The sequence below is a fragment of the Anolis sagrei genome, chromosome 7 (genome assembly GCF_037176765.1).
Source record: "Anolis sagrei isolate rAnoSag1 chromosome 7, rAnoSag1.mat, whole genome shotgun sequence".
NCBI classification, from domain to species: Eukaryota; Metazoa; Chordata; class Lepidosauria; order Squamata; family Dactyloidae; genus Anolis; species Anolis sagrei.
Window position 1 is genome coordinate 38,456,002 of NC_090027.1, and position 16,647 is coordinate 38,472,648.

The 16,647-nt window shown below is 45.0% G+C and overlaps 1 protein-coding gene across 8 annotated transcripts in view; it reads left to right on the forward strand.

The window, feature by feature from the left end:
• The first annotated feature begins 475 nt into the window (after nucleotides 1-475).
• NECTIN1 (nectin cell adhesion molecule 1) overlaps nucleotides 476-16,647 on the forward strand; it is a 266,551-nt gene continuing 250,379 nt past the window's right edge. For 5 of the 8 annotated variants that reach the window (XM_060787774.2, XM_060787778.2, XM_060787780.2 and 2 more), the window contains exon 1: nucleotides 478-1,204. In XM_060787774.2, coding sequence (XP_060643757.2) covers nucleotides 1,123-1,204 — 82 coding nt within the window. In that variant the 5' untranslated portion in view covers nucleotides 478-1,122. Of the gene's footprint in view, nucleotides 1,205-16,647 lie in introns of all 8 variants that reach the window. The other 3 variants (XM_060787776.2, XM_060787779.2, XM_060787775.2) reach the window with 2 other exon arrangements.

Sequence of the window (16,647 nt, forward strand, 5' to 3'; positions counted from 1 at the left end):
ATTGCCATACAGCCCGAAAAATCCTACAACAACCCAGCATAAATTCCATATATTAGAAACCAACACTTTCTCGTTACTTCATGTTCCAGATCACCAGACTGGGCCACAGCAACGTCTGGCAGGGGACGGCTAGTGGTCAATAAAAGAGAAATAGTATTTTTTTTTTCTGCAACTCCCTGCCTTTCTCCATTATCTAGCGGATAGAGGTGTGTTATTTCTCTAAGTAATGCTGGTTGCTGGAAAGGAAAGGGTTAACCTCCTACGCGGGCTCCCCTCCCACTCTACTTTGATTAGTTGAACATGCCGTGACGTCACAGAGTAGAGGCGGTGCCGAGGCTGGAGTGGGCGTGGCCGGGCAGCATCCACAAAAATTGAAAGGGGGGGGGAGAACGGCGGGAAGAGGGGGGCTGTGGCGCCGTGCACGCGCACGCAGGCACGCAGGAGGGGAGGGCGCCGGCCCCGCCCCTCTCCCTCCTCCTCCTCCCATTCTGAGCTTTCTGGGTTCCTTTCCAGATCGAGCTTGGAAGCCGCGCGAAAGGGAGCCGCCCGCCACGATGGAGCTCCGGATCCCGCGGGGAAACTCTGGCCGCCCGGAGGAGGGTCTCTGAAACCCTGGAGAAGGAGCCCACCCACTAGATCTCCTTCCCCGCCGGAGAAGAAAAGGAGGAGAGGCAGAAAGAGGAGGGGAAGGCGAAGGCGAGCCTGTCTTCCTGTCTCCCTTCCTCCGTGACTCCGGACACGCGTGATTCCCCGTGTCCGCCTCCATCCTCGGGGAAGACATGCCCCGCCGCCCGGATCCGGTCTGAAAAGAAGAGGAAAGCGTCCAGACGGTGCCTCTTGCCTCCCTTTCCACGCGGGATCGTGTCTTTGGGGAAAGGAGCCTTCCACAAGGGAGGCTGGAGCGCGGAAACCGAACGAAAAAGGATCTTTTGTGGATTTTTTCGCAATATATATATATATATACTTACTCATCTCAGCCACCCGTCCATTCTGATTCCTCTTTTGGGTCTCTTGTTTTGCCCTTCCGATGCCGGGTCTTGCATCCTCCTTTGAATGAGAGCATCCCCTTGAGTCGGCCCCACAGCGAAGGAAAGAAGGAAGGAAGGAAGGAACTCTGTCTCGATGGCTGGGAAAGCGAGCCAAGGCTGGCTCCGGAGCTGGTGGGCGACCGGCCTTTGCTTGGCAGCGCTGGGCCCCTTCCCAGGTGAGATGCATGCAGGCAAGGAGAGAGATGAGCTCCTCGCCTTTCCTTCTCCATCAGAAGAGCAAGCCTCACTCAATGCCCCCCCCCCCCCCGCTTGGAGGTTTTGTCCAAGTCTCACTGAGTGGCCCCTTGTAGGAGGTTTTGCTCAAGCCTCACTGAGTTAGGGCTTTGGTCCAAGCCTCACTGAGAGCCCCTCTGTAGGAGGTTTTACTCAAGTCGCACTGAGTTGGGACTTTGGTCCAAGCCTCCTGTTGGAGGCTTTGATCAGGCCTCTCTAAGTGGCCCCCATTAGATCTTTGGTCCAAGCCTAATTGAGTGTCCCTTTGTTGGAGGTTTTGCTCAAGGCTCACTGAATGGCCCCTTGTTGGAGGTTTTGTCCAAGTCTAACTGAGTGGCCCCCTGTAGGAGGTTTTGCTCAAGCCTCATTGAATTGGAGCTTTGGTCCAAGCCTCACTAAGTGGCCCCCTATTATATCTTTGGGCCAAGCCTCACTGAACTGCTCCCTGTTGGAGGTTTTGTCCAAGCCTCACTGAGTGCCCCCCCCCCATTGAAGGTTTTGATCAAGCCTCACTGAGTTGGGGCTTTGGTCCAAGCCTAACCGAGTGGCCCCCTGTTATATCTTTGGTCCAAGCCTCACTGTGTGGCCCCCTGTTGGATCTCTGGTTCAAGCCTCACTGAATGGCCCTCTGTTGGAGGTTTTGTCCAAATCTAACTGAGTGGCCCCCTGTAGAAGGTTTTGCTCAAGCCTCACTGAATTGGAGCTTTGGTCCAAGCTTACCTGAGTGGCTCCCTGTTATATCTTTGGGCCAAGCCTCACTGAATGGCCCCCTGTTGGAGGTTTTGAACAAGCCTCATTGAGTGGCCCCCTGTTTTAGCTTTGGTCCAAGCCTCACTGAGTAGCCCCCTGTTGGAGGTTTTGTCCAAATCCAACTGAGTGCCCCCCTATAGGAGGTTTTGCTCAAGCCTCACTGAGTTGGGGCTTTGGTCCAAGCCTCACTGAATGACCCCCTGTTGGAGGTTTTGTCCAAGTCCAACTGAGTGGCACCTGTAGGAGGTTTTGCTCAAGCCTCACTGAATGGCCCCCTGTTGGAGGTTTTCACTGAGTGCCCCCCTGTTGGATCTATGGTCCAAGCCTCACTGAGTGTCCCCCCTGTAGGAGGTTTTGCTCAAGCTTCACTGAGTTGGGGCTTTGGTCCAAACCTCACTGAGTGTTCCCCTGTAGGAGGTTTTGATCAAGCCTCACTGAGTGGTCCAAATTGGAGCATTTGCTCAAGCCTTGATAAGTGGTCCCCTATTGGAGAATTTGTTCCAAAGAGAGGAAGTTGGGGACTCGTTTCCATCCAGTTGTTTGGTTGTGTTCCTTTCTGTGTTCACTGCAAGGTTAGATGGACCCATCCCACTCGGTACCTTGGAATGAATGCTGTTCTGCCCCAATTTCACCTGTCACGGGAATTGTAGGATGTGTAGTTTGGTCTCCTCGGTAGGGAACTATCCGTGTGTCCAAACTAAATTGTTTTGGTATGCATTATCAGCAGGAAAAATAAAAAGGGAATTGTCTGCACCGACACCCAAATCATCTCATGTACCGTATTGCTTTGATAGTAAGGCAACGTAGGTTGCAAAGTGTACGAGACACACCTGCTAGTCTAAGGCTGGGTCTGCACTGTCTTCTAATCCGGTTTCAAAATGCTGATCAGCTGCATGGAACTGGATTGTGTGAGTCTACACCATCTGATGCAGCTAATTTGGATTGTAGCACAATGTAAACCCAGTCTCAGAGCTGCCCCCCGCCCCTCCAGTAGAGATGTTTATCTACAGGAGACAGAGAATGTAATAAATGCAGTAATGTAATTGCATACGAGATACACCTGTGAGTCTAAGGCTGGATCCGCACTACTCTCTAATCCAGTTTTGGAACGCCGATTGATGCCGCGGAACTGGATTGTATGAGTTCACACCGTTTGATGCAGTTAATCAATCAATCAATTTGTGAATGCTCTGAACAATGGTCATAGGCATTTACGCCAACAGAAACAATGTCTAACAAGCCTCTCTACAAAACACAGTAAAACGCAGTTAATCTGGATTATAGCGCAGTGTAAACCCAGCCTCAGAGGCACCCCTTTTGTAGAGATGTTTATCTACAGGAGACAGAGAATGGAAGAAATAGTGTGCGATAACGTAATCGCATACAGAATGCCTACTATGCTATCCTCCAGTGTTTACACTTTGAAAATAACATATCCCATCGTCCCCTTCTTTCCAAATTGGGATTCCGAAAGTCACTGGAGGGATTTAGTATTATTCCGGAGACTGACAGTTGTGCGGAGAGGAAAGGGATGCTGCATTTGCCTTTGGTTTATTTTCTGGATAGAGCAGAGTACAGTCCTAAGGATTGGTAATAGGGAATATGACCAAAATTGTAATCCCTGGTGCTCCCTTTTCCAAAACAAGGGGGTGCTTTTTGTGTCCAAAGAGGTACCCCTCGCCAAAGGGGTCAGAACCCAAGCTTGCCCACTGTGCCATCTCGATGCACAGAGGGTTAATCCAGATGTGAGGAAGGAGGGGGTGGAGCTGACAGACAATGAGATCTTGTGATGGTGGATGGAAAGAGAAAGATTGTCCAAGCAGTGTCCAGTATATACGATCCATGTCCGAAATCACATCCTTCGGTATTTGGGGAGGAGGGCAACTTTGGACTGGTGGATTTGGGCACACGAGTCTAGTATATGTTAGTGCAATTACAAGGTTGCAGATGCACCCTTTGGCATGGTTTGTGGATGTTTAGTTGGAGAATGAACCACCAAAAAAAGGACGCAGCTGGAAAGAGGGAGCTCCTTATTGTAGCCGGTGCCTCTGACTTCCAATTGGGTTCATCTTTATCTAGAAATTCAGTATAATGATGACATAATTCTTGCATAGAATGGGTCTCAAAGATGCGGAGTCCTTTCTGTATAGGTCTGGGTCCAAGCAGGGACTGTGGTGGGCAAACATACTAGTTGGAGTCAGTCTTGGCTTGGTTCTCGTCAGCGGTGCTGTTGCTTTTGGTACGGCAGGGGGCAGCCTGAGCCGAGGGCCAGAAGAAGCAGGACTTGGCTCATTGGAAAGATGCTAAGGGCTTGCAAGGGCCTCCGAAGAGAAAAGAAAGGACTGGCTCAAAGAAGTCAATAGATTGGGGGTGAGGGGTATCCTTGCATTTCCAGATGCATCTAAGTGTTGCCGGAACATATTATTATTATTATTATTATTATTATTATTATTATTATTATTATTATTATTTGAAACACAACAAGATGAGTCCACACCAGACACTCTGCTGGCTGTTGAATTGGATCAGACATCAGAAACTTCCCAAGTGTCTAGGACTGTGTGATGTATCGGCAAATAATGCGTGCAGATCCCAGTAAGGTTGCCTTCTGCCGCTGGCAGATGGTAATCTTGTCAGCACCGATTGTGTTTAAGTGCAGGCCAAGGTCTTTAGGCACTGCACTGAGTGTGCCAATTACCACTGGGACCACCTTTTCAGGCTTGTGCCAGAGTCTTTGCACTTCGATCTTTAAATCCTCATATCATGTCAGCTTTTCCAGTTCTTCTTCTTATGATTATTATTTACTAATTACTATCTATATTATTATTATTATTATTATTATTATTTATTGCTCTGCTTTTGATCAAGACCATGCTTGGAAAGGCAGCCACTGCATTGGAAGACAAAGTTTTATTAGGACCCAGTTGCTAGTTCCTAGTGGTCATTTCCACTCCGTGGATCAGATTATGTAGCCAAAAGGACTGAGCTGAGAATAGTAATTCAAATTTGCTAAGGTGGACAGTGTTGAAAATTGAACCTAATTTCAAACACCCCTCGCAATGTTTCCTTTCTTCCTCATAATGCTTCTTTTTGGTCATGGGAGTTGTAGATTTGTGGGATTTTCAGTGGAGGATGGCATCCTTCTGGTGAAACACTTTCACCAGTTTGAGTTTGGGGTCACCAAAACTGAGTGAAAAGGAAAACGAAATGGAAATGCCAGGTTTCATTTTTCCCAAATACATATCCTTTCACTATAAGGAGCGAGAATCCTCAAATCTATGTAAATTGTTGAGACCAACTCCTATCATCCTTGGTTGTTTGGGATGATAGGAAATAGAGTACAATAAGAGCTGGAAAGCAACATCCTCCCAGACCTTCTTTACTAGTTGAATTCATAAAAACACTGAGCACATACAAACACACAGCCACTCTTCTCTTTATCGGGGGGAAAAAGAATCAATATTTTGCAAGCAGTCTTTCTGGGAATATTGTGTGCTTTTAAGAGCAGAAAGAATGTGATGTTTGAATTCCAGAAACATTTTGTTGTGTTTCGTTTTGGCTTTGGAGAGTCTCGATTTGTCGCTGAAATCTGAGAGCGGATGGAGACGCTGGTTCAGAGGCCCTTGGCATTTGAAATGGGGATTTCTTTGGCAGTTTGGTGAGACGATGTCTTGGACATATTTCTTTGCCTAAGAATGGGAGCATGACTGTTTCTACATGCAGACACGAGAGGTGCAAAGCAGTGAAGTCCACCCATACATATATAGCTCTAAACATGATCTAAACATTCATTGTGTTGCATTTCTTCAAGTCCTTTCAAACTTATGGTGAGCCTCATAGGGTTTTCTTGACAAGATTTCCCCAGTGAGGTTGCCATTGTCTTCCTCTGAGGCTGAGAGTATGTGACTTCATCAAGATTTTTTAAAATCATGTCAGAAGCTACTTGAGAAACTGCAAGTTGCTTCTGTTGTGAGAGAATTGGCTGTCTGCAGAGACAGTGCCCAGGGGATGTCTGGATGTATTACCATCCAGTAGGAGGCTTTTCTCATGTCTCTGCATGGGAAGCTGGAGCTGACAGATGGGAGCTCACCCTGCTCCCTGGTTTCAAACAGCCAACCTTCCAAATTCACCATCTGCAGAGGCATTGCCTAAGGGATGCCCAGATGTGTTATCATCCTGTGGGAGGCTTCTCTCATATCCCTGCATGGGAAGCTGGAGTTGACAGACAGGAGCTCACCCTGCTCTCTGGATTCAAACAGCCAACCTTCAGATCAGCAGTTCAGCCAGCACAAGGGTTTAACCCATTGTACCACCGTGGCTCCTATACTTCATCGAGATCAATCAGTGGCTTTCCATGCCCAAATGGAAATTTGAACCCAGAGACTAAAGCCCTATCTACACTGCCATTATAACACATATTGAACTGCATTATATGCTCAATGTAGACTCATATAATGCAGTTGAACTGGATTGCATTATGTAACATTTTTTGTTTCTGGGTTATAAATGTCCTTTTCTAATTGGTTCTGTCATAACAACATGGAAAACGTTTATTAAATTGCAAAAACTTCGTTTTTGCATGACATCCTACAGCACATTTTGCTCCAGTTTTTCAATAAATATCTCATCGAGCTTCGACCAATTCAACCTAGTTTGTGGCAACCTATCGGCAGTTAGGAATTGTGGGAGTTGAAGTCCAAAACACCCAGAGGGCCAAAGTTTGCCTGTGCCTGGCCTACACTGACCATATAATGCAGTTCAACTGTATTATAAAAGCATTGTAGATGGGACCTTAGCATGAATACTGTTTGGCACCACTTTGACTGCCATGGAATGCAGAGATTTGTAATTTCGTTAGACCTTGCAAAACTACAACTCCTAAGATTCCATAGCATCAAACCATGGGTCTTAAAGTGGAGTCAGATTGCATTATTTCTACATCTACTCATCACCCTATGACACCATGGCTGGCTCTCTCATATATAATTATTCCTGCTAAAATATCCTCTAAATCACTTTTACTGCTGTTCTGTATATTTATACACCTTGGAACACAATGCTTCAAGATCTAATAATAATAAAATGTCAGGTTTCTGCCCCAAGGAAGCTCCAGTCTCAGTGTTGACAGCGTGGGAAAGGCTGGGAGAGGCCTGGGGAAGAAGGAAGGATTATAAGGAAGTGTAACTATATCTCCTTCGCTTTTGTTTCAGTTGGGGATGAAGGTTCAAGAGTTACAGCCGTGTGCTTCAAGGGACTGTGCTAATACATGATGCATAGCATTGTAATTAGATTCATTACTAAATGGGTTGTTCATTTCAAAAGGTAGAATTTATGCAGTTGGACACCACTTACACTCCCATGGCTCAATGCTGTGGAGTCAAGGGAGTTGTAGTTCGACAAGGTCTTTCCAAAAGACCTGGGGCCTCCCCAAACTACAACTTCCACAATTCCATAGCACTGAGCCGTGGCAGTTCAAGTGGTCTCAAACTGCCTTAATTATACAGTGTGGATGCACCCTTTGAGGCTCATTTTTTCAGCAGTGACCGCATCCCCAATCCAGCGAGTGCTTCATGTGCTCATTGCTGCCATGATTAAAACCGCATATTTTCATGGAACATTCTTATGTCTTGCATCCTGAACTTGGAAGGCTTCTCCTGCAAAATAATTAGCTGTGTTACTCATTATCCGGTTTGAAAGACAAGTTGTAAGCATTTCTGTTGCTTGCTCAGTGGCTGGAACTCACTGCATTACGTAGTACCGAAGCACTCAAGGATGTGGACTGGCAGTTGTTACTCCCTGAAGTATTCCACATTGGTGCTTTTGATGTTTGCAGGTTTGATTATTTGTTGATTTGGTTAAAATCTCCTTAGGAATCTCCAGGTCCTCCAATGCAACTCTATTCTCAGCTTCCAATGGAAGTCGAACATTAGCACATTCTTTATTTGTGTATCTTTCTCCAACCCAAGCAAATGTGAAGACTGGCTGCATTTGCAAAGAATGGCTGGGTCTTCATATTGCTGCCTGTATATATCTTGATGTTTGGCAATTGTTACTCTCATTAGTAACTAATTTCAACTAACATGTTACTTTGCATCAAGTGCTTCCCAAACTCAGGTATTAGTATGTTATTTCCAACACACACATACATATTTAACACTTTCTTATATCTTGGTTTGCATGAATTGCAGTTTTGCTTTTACTTTGGCAGAATCCTGCAGCGGGGAGTTCCACCGGTTAACCACAAAACCCTAGTAGGCCTGTATATATGTATATATCTGTTGCATTTACTTGTCGCATCACGTGGGTTAGAAATCCTTCCTTGCAAGAGGAAGGAGATTATTTAGAGCGCATTCCCCATCTGTTTATCTATCCCTTTTCTCTCCTGGACACACAGAATATTTTGTCAAAGCTTTCCAGGGAGAATGGAAATACCTTGAGTTTGGCATAAAGTGGCCCTTTGAAAGCTTTCCTCTTCACTCTTTCCTCTAACATACAGTGCATCTACACTGAAATGAATGTAGTTTGGAGATGCTGTCACATCCTGGGAGTTGTAGTTTTGCAAGGTTTCTCACCTTCTTTGCTGAAAGATGCTGCTGCCTCTCTAAACTACAGCTCCCACTATCCTATAGCATTGAGACATGACAGTTGAAGTAGTGTCTGCAGCAGAGATGCGGCCATAATTAATGTGGATATATATGTGTTTTTATTACACCCTCTGTTTCTCCTGCTTGTTTTCCTTTCCTTGTTTCAGTGTTTGCTTTTTCCATTTCATGTGCTGATAAGAGGGCTGTGCTGTCATAAAGGGGGGCAAGAGACACCTCCCCTTTCAAAACAAAGCCAGGCACCTGTTCTGCTTGTTTGCCTTTAGTGCAATTGGAGCAACGGCCCCAGACGGATATGCAAAATATGGGTTTATTCTATCCGCATTACATGGAATCCTGGAATTTACAGTTTGGAGGAGAGCATCAGGGAGCTCTTCAGCCTCCCCAAACTGCAAAGCTCAGGATTCACAGTTAATGTGAAATCAAGAAGCTATTATTGTGCAGCAGGAAAGAGCCCTAGGTGTGCCTCTCACTGTTCACACCAGTTCTGGGATTAGTATCAGTGGCAGACAAAGAGCCTGTAAAACCAGAAAGGCACCTCTCTTTGCAGATGTTCTCTCGGGAGCGGGCATGTTTGCTTGGAACCCAAGCTCCAGTTTGCTTTGTCTATTTTTATTTGTTAGCGTTCCACCAATATGTCTGGTCTGCTTGTTCTTCCTTGTGAAACCTCTTGCTGGGCTTGGCTAAGAAATATCGTCTTAGGCAAATGTGCAACTTTTCCTTTCAATATCCTATTCAAATATACCTCCCTCCCTCCATAATGGTGACAATAAACATCATCTTACTTTTTGGCAAGGGTACATATTGTGCCGTCTTCCTTGTACTTTAGTTCCTACCATCCCTAGCCAGTAGTAGGGAATGCTGAAAGTGCTGTCTTTATGGTATTAACCATCTTTACATCAAATACCTCTAAGGATGAAACTACGCTCTAGACCAACCTTCCTAGTGCCGCGACCCCTTAATACAGTTCCTCATGTTGTAGTGAAGCTGTAGTTTGGGGAATCACCAAGGCAGAGAAGTCTAAACTACAACTCGCAGGATTCCAAAGCATTGAGCCAGGGCTGTTGAAGTTGTGACTTGTTGTTCATTCGTTTAGTCATCTCCGACTCTTCGTGACCTCATGGACCAGCCCATGCCAGAGCTCCCTGTCGGCTGTCACCACCCCCAGCTCCTTCAAGGTCAGTCCAGTCACTTCAAGGATGCCATCCATCCATCTTGCCCTTGGTCAGCCCCTTTTCCTTTTACCTTCCACTTTCCCCAGCATAATTGTCTTCTCTGGGCTTTGCAGTCTCCTCATGATGTGGCCAAAGGACTTCAACTTTGTCTCTAGTATCCTTCCCTCCAGTGAGCAGCCGGGCTTTATTTCTTGGAGGATGGACTGGTTGGATCTTCTCGCAGTCTGGAAGTTGTGTCTAACTGCATTCGTTTTACCTTCTAGATCAGTGTTTCTCAACCTTCCAAATGCCGTGACTCGTTAATACAGTTCCTCATGTTGTGGTGACCCCCAACCCTAACATTATTTTTTGTTGCTACTTCATAACTAATTTTGCTACTGTTATGAATCATAATGTAAATATCCGATATGCAGGATGTATTTTCATTCACTGGACCAAATTTGGCACAAAGACCCAATGTGCCCAAATTTGAATACTGGTGGGGTGGGGGATTGATTTTGTCATGTGGGAGTTGTAGTTGCTGGGGTTTATAGTTCGCCTACAATCAAAGAGCATTCTGAACTCCACCAAGGATGAAATTGAATCAAACATGGCACACAGAACTCCCATGAAGAACAGAAATACTGGAAAGGTTTGGTGAACATTGACCTTGAATTTTGGAGTTGTTGTTCACCTACATGTAGAGAGCACTGTGAACACAAACAGTGATGGATCAGGACCAAACTTGGCATGAATACTCAATATGCACAAATTTGAACACTGGTGGAATTTGGGGGAAAATAGACCTTGACATTTAGGAGTTGTAGGTACTGGGGTGTTTAGTTCACCTACAATCAAAGAGCATTCTGAGCTCCACCAATGATGAAATTGAATCAAACTTGGCACACAGAACTCCCTTGACGAACAGAAAATACTGGAAGGCTTTGGTGGACATGGATCTTGAGTTTTGGAGTTGTAGTTCACCTACATCCAGAGAGCACTGTGGACTCAAACAGTGATGGATCTGGACCAAACTTGGCACAAATACTCGATATGCCCAAATGTGAACACTGGTGGAATTTGGCAGACAATAGACCTTGACGTTTGGGAGTTGTAGTTACTGGGATTTATAGTTCACCTACAATCAAGGAGCATTTTATTGCTTTTGTGATGTCTTATACTGTTTAATGTTTTTTTATCTATTATATGTATACTGATTTGTTGGAAACCGCCTTGAGTCACCAATTGGCTGAGAAAGGCATTATACAAATACAGTAAATAATTAAATAAATAAATTCTGAACCCTACCAACAATAGAATTGGGCCAAACTTCCCACAAAGAACCCTCCATGCCCTTGAAGGGACTCGCTGGTGCGAGCCTCCTTCCAGCCTCACATGCTCTCCCTTGCCGGTGCATGCACACCACTCTGTCATGCACAGAGCAGAGATCTTCAGCCTTCTCTGCCAAAGACCGTCAGAAATATATGCTTTCAGATGGTCTTTGGCAACCCCTCTGAAACTCTCTCATGACTCCCCAAGGGGCCCCGAGCCCAGGTTCAGAAAGACTGCTGTAGACATAATACAGTTTTACACCACTTTAACTGTCATGGCTATATGTTGTAGAGTATTGGAAGTTCTCAAGGTATCCAGCCTATTCTGCCAAATGGTTCTGTTACTCGTCAAACTACAACTCCCAGGATTTCATAGCATTGGGCCAAACTGCATTAGTTCTACTATATAGATGTACCTTTAGTCTCAGATACAATGCTTAATAGCTCAAGATGTACCTTAAACCCTGTTTGTGGAAGTAGCAATCATTTGGCAGAATGAGAAGGAGCCAAAGTTAGCTCAACAGTGCTGAGAATCTACATATAAAATCCAGATTCTCTGCTTTGAATTGGATTATATAGCAATGTAGATTCATATAATCCAAGTCAAAGCAGATAATCTGGATTATCTTCTTTGATCATCTGGATTATATGACAGTGTAGATCCAGCCCCACTCTTGTTTCAAAGAGTATTGACTAACACAGCTACTTATAATATATTTTTCTTGGAGTCTATGAGCATTTTTGCTATCTCTGGATAGGGAAAAGATGGTGTTGTACTACAGTTCCCATTAGTCCTGGCTAACATAGCTATTGGTGGGAAATTTTGGGCTCTGAAGTTCAATTCATAATACCATGTCTATAGTGTAAGAGCTCCTGGTGGTGCAATGGGTTAAATTCTTTTGCCGGCAGAACTGCTGACCAAAGGGTTGGCATTTGGAATTTGGGGAGTGGGTGAGCTCCAGTCTGTCAGCTTCAGCTTCTCATGAGACAAACCTCCCATGGGATGGTACACATCCAGGTGTTCCCTGGGCAACGCCTTGCAGACAGCCAATTATCTTACACCAGAAGCAACTTGCAGTTTCTCAAGTCGCTCCTGACATGAAAAAAAGCTAAAATGAATGCATTTGACACCCCTCTCACTGCCAAGGCTCAAAGCTATAGAATCTCGGGAGTTATAGTTTGATGGAGCTGCAGTACTCTTCGGCAGAGAAGGCTAAAAGCCTTGGGGAACTACCAGACCCAGGATTCCATAGAATTGAGATGGGACGGTTAAAGGGGTGCAAAAAGGATGATGTGAAGGAGTCCTTTGTCTCAGAGGGATGCCAAATCCAGTTTCCGTGGAATGAGTTTATTTAAAAATTTGCATGCCTCTTGGAAGCCTGAACAGGGAAACACACACACACACAACAGCACTGCAATGTGTGGCTTAAATCATTTGAAAACCTTCATAAAAAACTATCCAGTAGTCACAAATTAGTCCGTTCCCCTCTCCCCAAACAGAAGCATCTAAAAAAGAAAGACAATAAAGCAGCTGCATGCCAAGGAGAGTCATTAAGAGCCATAAAATGACAGAAATGAAGCTGAACAATCTCACTGCGGATCTGGATAAAACGGCTGTTGTATTGGTGTTGCAAGGAGGTTGCTTTAGGCCACCCATGTTTTGTGGTTGGAGAGACCCATAGGTTGGCCAGATGACCCTTTTTTGGGAGGACAACATCCTTCTATGAATTTTTGGTCCTCCAGCACAACTCTACGGGTGCATCTTCAAACTACAAGAAAGGAGATTCCATCTGAACATTAGGAAGAACTTCCTGACTGTGAGAGCCGTTCAGCAGTGGAACTCTCTGCCCCAGGGTGTAGTGGAGGCTCCTTCTTTGGAAGCTTTTAAACAGAGGCTAGATGGCCATCTGTCAGGGGTGCTTTGAATGCAATATTCCTGCTTCTTGGCAGGGGGTTGGATTGGATGGCTATGATTCTAGATTGAATGCAGTTTGATGCCACTTTCAGTGCTATGGCTCCATGTTACGGAATCCTGGGAGTTGTAGCTTGGTGAGGCGCCAACATCTTTTGGTAGTAAAGACCTTGTCAAACTACAACTCCCATGATTCCACTTCATGGAGCCATGGCAGTGAAAGTGATATCCAACTTCATTCATTATGAAGTCAGAGGGAGGAGGGAGCAAGCTTGTTTTCTATTGACAAGCTGTAATATGTCCAGAGAAGGGTGACTAAAATGATCAAGGGTCTGAAGAACAGGTCCTATGAGGAGCGGCTTAAAGAGCTGGGCATGTTTAGCCTGCAGAAGAGAAGGCTGAGAGGAAACATGATGAGGACCATGGATCAAGATGTGAGGGGAAGTCATAGGGAGGAGAGAACAGACTTGTTTTCTGCTGCCTTGGAGACTGGGACATGGAACAATGGCTTCAAAAGGAGATTCCACCTGAACATTAGGAAGAACTTCCTAATCGGGAGAATCATAGAATCAAAGAGTTGTAAGAGACGTCATGGGCCATATAGTTAAATCCCATTCTGCCAAGAAGCAGGAATATTGCATTCAAATCATCCCTGACAGATGGCTATCCAGCCTCTGTTTAAAAGCTTCCAAAGAAGGAGCCTCCACCACGCTCCGGGGCAGAGAGTTCCACTGCTGAACGGTTCTCACAGTCAGGAAGTTCTTCCTCATGTTCAGATGGAATCTCCTTTCTTGTAGTTTGAAGCCATTGTTCCACGTCCTAGTCTCCAGGGAAGCAGAAAACAAGCTTGCTCCCTCCTCCCTGTGGCTTCCTCTCACATATTTATACATGGCTATCATATCTCCTCTCAGCCTTCTCTTCTTCAGGCTAAACATGCCCAGCTCCTTAAGCCACTCCTCATAGGGCTTGTTCTCCAGACCCTTGATCATTTTAGTCGCCCTCCTCTGGACACATTCCAACTTGTCAATATCTCTCTTGAATTGTGGTGCCCAGAATTGGACACAATATTCCAGGTGTGGTCTAACCAAGGTAGACTAGAGCATGGGGAACATTACTTCCCTAGATCTAGACACTATGTTCCTATTGATACAGGCCAAAATCCCATTGGCTTTTTTTGCCACCACATCACCTTGTTGGCTCATGTTTAACTTGCTGTTCATGAGGACTCCCAAGATCTTTTTCACACGTACTGCTCTTGAGCCAGGCCTTGTCCCCCATTCTGTATCTTTGCATTTCGTTTTTTCTGCCAAAGTGGAGTATCTTGCATTTGTCCCCATTGAACTTTGTTTTGTTAGTTTTGGCCAATCATCTCTCTAATCTGTCAAGATCGTTTTGAATCCTGCTCCTGTCCTCTGGAGTATTGGCTATCCCTCCCAATTTGGTGTCTTCTGCAAACTTTATGATCATGCCTTCTAACCCTTCATCTAAGTCAGTGGTTCTCAACCTGGGGTCCCCAGATGTTTTTGGCCTTCAACTCCCAGAAATCCTAACAGCTGGTAAACTGGCTGGGATTTCTGGGAGTTGTAGGCCAAAAACATCTGGGGACCCCAGGTTGAGAACCACTGATCTAAGTCATTAATAAAGATGAGTTGTTCAGCAGTGGAACTCTCTGCCTAGGAGTGTGGTGGAGATTCCTTCTTTGGAAGCTTTAAACAAAGATGGGATGGCCATCTGTTGGGGGGTTCTTTGAATGCAATTTTCCTGCTTCTTGGAAGAATGGGTTTGGACTGGATGGCTCACGAGGTCACTTCCAACTCTTTGATTCTATGATTTCCTCATCCAACGCTTCCTCATTGGGTGTAAGATCTGCTGAATCAGGAGAAATGGAGTCTCAGTGTTGTGTGTCTACAAGCAGAACTGGTTCAATAGTTAACCTTGATCTTGGGAACGTTGAGACTAAACGCGAAAACCTTTGCAAAAAAAAAAAAAAAAGATTTCCCCCCCCCCCTCCCTCTCTCTTTGTTTTGTTGGAGTTTCCCCATTGACCCAACCCTTTGGGACCTTGCCCATCGTTGTTGTTTTGTGCTGCTGACACAGAAAGGGCACAAGGGAAATTGGCACCTTCTTTGCACCCTGGGAATAAAAGGCTGAAGGATGAGTCTCAATCAACACACTGTTTAGTCCTTGGACAAACTGGAAGTGATGATAATAGCTAGTTTATGTTCTAGAAAGAAGGAGAGGCGGAAAGGGACCGAAGCACTGCCCTCCCTACAGGCTGTGGCCTTGGATTTTCAAAACACAGAATGGACTTTGCTTCTTCTTTGGTATGGGATGGGCACTTTGTGCATCCTCAGGGGCACTCCCTTGGATGGGATCATTTCCCAAGTCCCAGGGATTTGTTGTGGGAGCTAAAACAAGTCCAGCCCCATCTGTACCACATCAGAGGTCAAATTGTGGAAGAGAATGATGATGATCAAGCAAATGTGTTGTGTCCCTGAGAGCGAGATGCTTTAAGTGCGAACTTAGTTGACAAGTAACAAGTCTTTCCACCGTACTAATGTATGCATCACTTAACCTAAATGCTTGGAACCAGAAGTGTTCTCAGTTTTCTTTCTGGGTTTTTGAATATTTGCCTATACAGGCAATCCCCAAATTAGGATTCAAGATTGGTTCTGTAGGTTGGTTCTTAAGTTGAATTTGTATGTAAGTTGGAAAAGGTACATTTGTTAAGTGTAACTCCAACCAAATATATCTATATTATAATAATATAATATATTATAATATAATGTAATATAATATATTGTATATACATATATTATTTATATTATAATGTAATACTAATAATATGATAATATAATTATACATTTTATATTACATGTAATATTACTAATATTACTTCTTGGGAGGAGAGCAATGTCCAGTCTCGATAAAATAGTGAAGAGTAGAGACATCAGACTGGCAACAAAGATCCGCCTAGTCAAAGCCATGGTATTCCCTGTAGTAACCTACGGATGTGAGAGCTGGACCTTAGGGAAGGCTGAGCGAAGGAAGATCGATGCTTTTGAGCTGTGGTGTTGGAGGAAAGTGCTGAGAGTGCCTTGGACTGCGAGAAGATCCAACCAGTCCATCCTCCAGGAAATAAAGCCCGACTGCTCACTGGAGGGAAAGATACTAGAGACAAAGTTGAAGTACTTTGGCCACATCATGAGGAGACAGGAAAGCCTAGAGAAGACAATTATGCTGGGGAAAGTGGAAGGCAAAAGGAAGAGGGGCCGACCAAGGGCAAGATGGATGGATGGCATCCTTGAAGTGACTGGACTGACCTTGAGGGAGCTGGGGGTGGTAACTGCCGACAGGGAGCTCTGGCGTAGGCTGGTCCATGAGGTCACGAAGAGTCGGAGACGACTGAACGAATGAACAACAAAATGGTATAGTACAATATAGTAATATATAATACTGATATTCTACTATGCTAATAATATAATATACTAGCTTGGGGACCCGGCGCTGCCCGGGTTATTATAGAAAGGAATTGGCCACCCTTCTCACCCCAAAGGGGATTCAGCAGCTTACTATATATATATGTGTGTTTGTGTGTGTGTGTGTGTGTGTGTGTGTGTGTGTGTATGTATGTAT